The following is a 6,000-nucleotide window of genomic DNA, read 5'->3' as shown; positions in this document are numbered from 1 at the left end:
TCCGCCTTGACTGAGCAGCTGACAACCCCAACTCTCTGAAAGCGAGAGCGGGAGGCGACCGGCGCCATAGCCAGATCCGTCCCAGGCACATCTCGACGCTCGCCTTTGGACGAGCCCCAAACGCGCCTCTGGTTTCCAGGTGCGAATAGGAAGCTTCTCCGGAAACCCCAGACCCCTCCCCTTTAGGAAGGGCGCAGACGGCGTCTCTGTTTCCAAGGAAACCGGTCTTGCCATGACGTCACTTCCGCTGACCTGTCTGGACTCCAGGCTGTTGGGAGGAAAAGAGGAAAACTGAGCCACAGCCACGACGGTGGATGTGAGCGTCTCCTGTCTGCGCATGCGCCCGCTCAGCGGCCTGCTTCTATTTATGTGGGGGATCCAACATGGCGGCCGCGGCGACCCTGGCGATGGCGGTGGAGCCCATCAGAACATAGTGGCGGGGAAGGGGGCACAGTCCGCACTCACGGTGGCGTCGGCGGCGACGGCTGAGGGTGGTGGAGGGAAGAAAAGCGACGGAGAGCAAAAGGAAGGGCAGGCAGGCAAACAACTCGGCGTAGAACCGAGCGCCGGCTCGAGCGAAGGCAGAGGGCCAGAACAGTGGGGATGGCGGAGCCACGCAGAGTAGCGTTTATTAGCCTGTCACCGGTGAGGCGGCGCGAGGCCGAGTTCCCGGGGGCCGAACGCGAGCCCGACTACCCTCGCGAGCCCCCCCGACTGGAGCCGCAGCCGTACCGCGAGCCGGTCCGGGCGGAGCAGTCGGCCCCGCGGGAGGTTGCCCCCCGGTCGGACGCGCAGCCCCCGCCGCGGGAGAAGCCGCTCCCCCAGCGCGAGGTCAGCCGCGCCGAGCCGCCCATGTCGCTGCAGCGCGAGCCCCCTAGGCCCGAGCCGCCGCCGCCGCCGCCGCCGCCGCTCCCGCAGTTGCACTTGCAGCCGCCTCCGCCGCGGGAGTCGGCTTCCCGGGCCGAGCCGCAGCAGAGGCCGCCGAAGGAGACAGTGCGCCTGGAGCTGGTGCTCAAGGATCCCACCGACGAGAGCTGCGTGGAGTTCAGCTACCCGGAGCTGTTGCTGTGCGGAGAACAACGGGTACAGAAGATCCCTCCCTCATCCCCCAGACCCCAGGAGTCTCAGGACCCGTCCGCCTCCCCCAGTGGTTTGCACCTTCCGAAGCCCACCTTGCGTGTCTCGGGTCGCCCCTGAGGGTGGCTGGAGGGGGCAGGGGCCGAGCGGGTGGACGGGCGGTTGGTGCTGCTTTCCTCTGGTCCCCAGGGTTGGCCGAGGCTCCCACCCGGCTCCACCAACCCGCCCCCCCCCCCCCCCATCGTACGCCCGCTCCAAACGCGGTTCCAAGCCGGCTTCCCTCTGCACCTTTCGAAACCTCAGGTTTCCTCTCGGCTTCCCACAAAAAAATCTGGGGGCCCTGCACGTTGCGTTGTTGGGTTTTGCTTGCGGAGCTCCAGTTGGGGGACACGCCCCCCAGTCTGAAGCAGAGAGATTGTGTAACCCCTCCAGTATCATCCTTACCTTCATCGCTGTTGTGCTGGGCGCTGAGATGTGCTTCTGAGCGTGGGGTATTTGTCTTAATTGAAAGGGGATTTAAAAGTAATCTAAACATTTTCAGAGTAAGGATTCCACTTTAGGAATGGAGGTTACGTGGGTTAGTTACGTGGTTCCTTATTTTTCTCTCTCTCGTTGATATTGGTAAACCTTTTTAGCTTTGTTTTCTCTAGTGTTCATACAATAATTGAATGGGAGGGTGTCTCTTGTTGTATTTGGTGCCTACCATCATATCCTTATTTGAGTACATATCATTAGTTTATTGGTCCTACTTGGAGGATATTGCACTTGGCCATTGTAATTTTTGGAGAGTGATGAAAAAAAAACTTAGATTTGAATTTCTAAAAACTTTATTTAAAATATATAGGTATGCCTTTGGTGGAACTGGTGAACAATGGAGATAGGAGAGAGGTTCGTTGGTAACTAATTTTTATTGTTGTTGGTTGGTGATGTTCAGAAGTAAACTAGAAAGGGAAATGGTAGAGTAACGATAATAAGAGAACAGTTTCCTCTGTTGTTTAGAGACTGTGCTCTTTATTAGGTTTTGCTTTAGCGCAGGTCTAATGGACTCCAGAAGTCACTTGTTTTATTTTCATCCTCAGTTATCTTTATAGTTGAAATGAATAACTTAGTTTAAAAATATCATACTAAACAACGTCACTAGATTTTGTTTATTGTAAGGCCAACTAATCTTTTGATCATTATTTACAAATACTGCTGTGTGGTCAAACCAAAATGAATTGTTAAGGATAGAGATCATTTTGGTCATTTCCACATAACATTTTGTGCTTTAGAATCACTTTAGTGCCCCTGTCGTTTATAAAATGATGCCATTTTTTTCCCCCAAAGATTTTTGCGAATACTGGATTGGAGCATTTTTCAAAAAAATAGACCTCTGTTAATGACCCTCTATGCCGTAATATTGATGCTATGATAAACTAATAATAGATATGTATCTTTTAATTATAAGTATAAAGTTAATTTTGATACCCTATCGTATTAACTTGATAATATCAGAATTAATAGTTTCATGTAATAGGAGATAGTTGAATAATTCAGTTTAATTTTTCTGTTTACACTATCAGTTTGGGGTATTTTAGTCCAGATTTCTTGTACATTCAGCCATATATCATTTGTCATATTCCACTGAACCAAAAAATCCATTGCTTATACAGTGTACCTTTGCAACAAAGATTTGCCAGATTTTCCTATGATTACTCCCAGTGAACATATTTATTACATAAGAAAGTGTAGAAAACACCTTTCTAAATGAAGTTGTCACATTTCCATGAAAGGAAATCCTAGGAAGAGAAACCATCAAAAAGCAAAATGTAAGCAATAGAATTGATCTGCAAAGTGGTGATTCCCAAATTTGGTTTTTCTTCCCCTCAGGAGGAGTCCAGTTTATTTTTAGTGATGTTGTAATATTTTCAAAATAGTTTTAATTTTAAGTTATTGTAATTGAACGACATACTACGTAGGAGGATAAGAGTAGAAAGGGGAGGAAAAGAGATCTTGTAAAATTAAAAGAAGAGGGGCTTCCCTGGTGGCGCAGTGGTTGAGAGTCTGCCTGCCAATGCAGGGGACGCGGGTTCGAGCCCTGGTCTGGGAAGATCCCACATGCTGCACAGCGGCTGGGCCCGTGGGCCACAACTACTGAGCCTGCGCGTCTGGAGCCTGTGCTCTGCAACAGGAGAGGCCGCGATGGTGAGAGGCCCGCGCACCGCGATGAAGAGTGACCCCCGCTTGCCACGACTAGAGAAGGCCCTCGCACAGAGACGAAGACCCAACACAGCCAAAAATAAATAAATAAAATTTAAAAGAAGAAAAGTTTCTAAAATTTTGAAATAGCCATCTATCACCCAATAAGATTTTACTTGATAGGTGTAAGTATAAAAAAATCGGTTACATGTGACTACCATCTGTACTAGGGTGAGTTTAAATCATCCCCCTTCGTAAATACGAAATGAACAGTAAAACCCCAATTAACCGAATGCAGTCAGAAATTTTTCTAAACTTACTTCTTATTAATACGGAAAAACACGATTAAATGAGCATGTGTTGGCAAAATATGGAAAACAAAACCTCATCTAGGTTGTCAGGACACAGGTTAGCTAAACCCTTAACCTTGTTATCTGTAGAGTATTGATCCTTGATTGAGGCTGAGACATTGCAGTCATCTCTATCCTGAAAGATTAATTTGTTCACCATTTCTGGCTAAGGGGAATTGATACACAAGAAATTCTTTTTTAACACTTAGTAAACCAGAAAATCACTTAACCAGAAAACATCTTCCTATAAACATTTAGTATAAAAAGAAAAATAAATGATTATAGTGTTAATGTGATGATACTGTTACCAGAGAATTCTATGATATTCCATTGCTTGTCATACTGCATATTTAGGATAACGTATATGAAAGCTCTCCTGAAAATGATGTTAATGAGTTAACGTCAAGAGACAGAATCATTGGGTCAATTTTGCCTGTGGGTGGTTGGTAATTTTGGTATTTACTAATTGTCAGATCTTTTCACCTGAAAAACGTAAAGCTTACTTGATTGTGGGTAGGCATTATTTCTTAACTGTGAAAGAAAGGTGACTCAGTTTTCTTAAGTTTATTTTTATAGACTAGCAAGGGTAAATAAGAGATTTACTTTTGCTGCCTATATAAAGTCTACATAAGATAGTTCAGAATGGTGTATAAGGTGATTCTTATTAAAAATATATATTCATGTGTTTATATTTGCACATATAAAATGGGTCAGACCAGTAGTAAGACCTAGTATTTGGACTTCATAGTGACATGAAGGAAACTGTTTATAATGGCAAGCAAGTCATGGTGGTTGTTTACTCTCCTTAACTTTAGTCTCAAGTTAAGGCTATGCCCTGAATATGCCTAGTACTTCTTATTTCATCACCAGTCTATTTCTGCTAGTTTGTTTCCTTTCAGGTCATATTTATATTTTCCATTGGTAACTCCTATTGGGATAAAGGATTCTATAAATATATTACTTATTATAATAGATAATTTTAAAAATTGATTCAAAAATTCCTTTAAGCTTTAAGATGTATCCTTTAATTCTAATGTCCTAGGTATGAATTGTTTTGTATTCATTATGTCCATATTTTTCTGTCATATTTTTAGATTAATCATGTCTCAGCCTTAATAGCCAGGATCATGTATCTCAGTTTCAAACTGTGCGAATCTTCATCCCTTCTGCATTTTTTCTTGCCCTTCAGGGCAAATCTGTATCTAATATTTCAGCTGTAATATATTTTCATTTTTAATTACTGCTTGAATATGCTACATCAGTAATAGCATCTAGCCTTTTTTTTTAATGAACTTCTTAGTTGTTCATAATTAGATAAAAATAGCATTTTTATCCACATGTAGCTCCTAGTTTTGGGTTTTTTGTATATTGAAATATATATATGTGTGTGTGTATATATATATATCTATGAAATGTGTCTGTGAAAATAGTAAAGGATGTGATGTATCTTTTTGTTTGTTTTGGTCAATAGATGGTAAATGTGGGATCCTAGCTCTGTGTGTGGGGGGGGGTATGTTTTTTTTTAATTTATTTTTTATAAATGTATTTATTTTATTTATTTATTTTTGACTGCGTTGGGTCTTCGTTGCAGTGCGCGGTCTTTCGCTAGTTGCGGCGAGCATGGGCTACTCCTCATTGTGGTGCGTGGGCTTCTCATTGCGGTGGCTTCTCTTGTTGCAGAGCACGGGCTCTAGGTGCACGGGCTTCAGTAGTTGTGGCACGCAGGCTCAGTAGTTGTGGCTCGCGGGCTCTAGAGCACAGGCTCAGGAGTTGTGGCACACGGACTTAGGTGCTCCGTGGCATGTGGGATCTTCCCAGACCAGGGCTTGAACCCGTGTCCCCTGCATTGGCAGGTGGATTCTTAACCACTTTGCCACCAGGGGAGCCCTTGTGTGTGTGTTTTAAACCATGCATTATAGTAGATTTTCACTCTCCTTGCTAGAAAGAAGCTGTGATAATATAATCTGTTTGTAGCTATTGAACTTTTGTGCTTTGTTTACAAGTTGTATGTATTTTCTGAATGGATATTCATTGACAGGATGTAGGTGATACAGAGGTTGTCAATGCTAGGCCTCAACAAAAAGCTGTAGCAGCTACAGATACTCCAGTGCTAACTCAGGGCAGATGATTAAGTGTTGATTGTTATAACCTAGATTCCAATAACCTTTTAGAAGCATTGTCTGACCAAAGTGGTTAATCTTTGTTGAGAAGATCTCAAACTAGAGTTATAGGTGGGATTTTCATGTTTACCTAATTTTCTTGGGTTTCTTTGGCCTTTTTATTCTGGATGGGGTAACCATAGATCATTTTGTGGGTGAAGACAGTTTGAAATGTTGAGTTCTTAACCACCAAAAAACTTTAGAATGTGTAAGAGTTCATTAAAACTGCAAATATT

The 6,000-nt window shown here is 43.8% G+C and overlaps 1 protein-coding gene across 6 annotated transcripts in view; it reads left to right on the top strand.

Moving 5' to 3' along the window:
* Positions 1-322: 322 nt before the first annotated feature.
* Positions 323-6,000, top strand: part of UBN2 (ubinuclein 2) — a 74,817-nt gene continuing 69,139 nt past the window's right edge. For 3 of the 6 annotated variants that reach the window (XM_057550167.1, XM_057550163.1, XM_057550162.1), the window contains exon 1: positions 323-1,083. In XM_057550167.1, the coding sequence (XP_057406150.1) occupies positions 604-1,083 (480 nt within the window). In that variant the 5' untranslated portion in view covers positions 323-603. The remainder of the gene's footprint in view (positions 1,084-6,000) is intronic. The other 3 variants (XM_057550165.1, XM_057550166.1, XM_057550164.1) reach the window with 1 other exon arrangement.

The sequence above is a fragment of the Balaenoptera acutorostrata genome, chromosome 7 (assembly GCF_949987535.1).
Source record: "Balaenoptera acutorostrata chromosome 7, mBalAcu1.1, whole genome shotgun sequence".
Taxonomy (NCBI): Eukaryota; Metazoa; Chordata; class Mammalia; order Artiodactyla; family Balaenopteridae; genus Balaenoptera; species Balaenoptera acutorostrata.
Note: the sequence above shows the minus strand (reverse complement) of the source record. Positions and strands in the feature narration are given on the sequence as shown.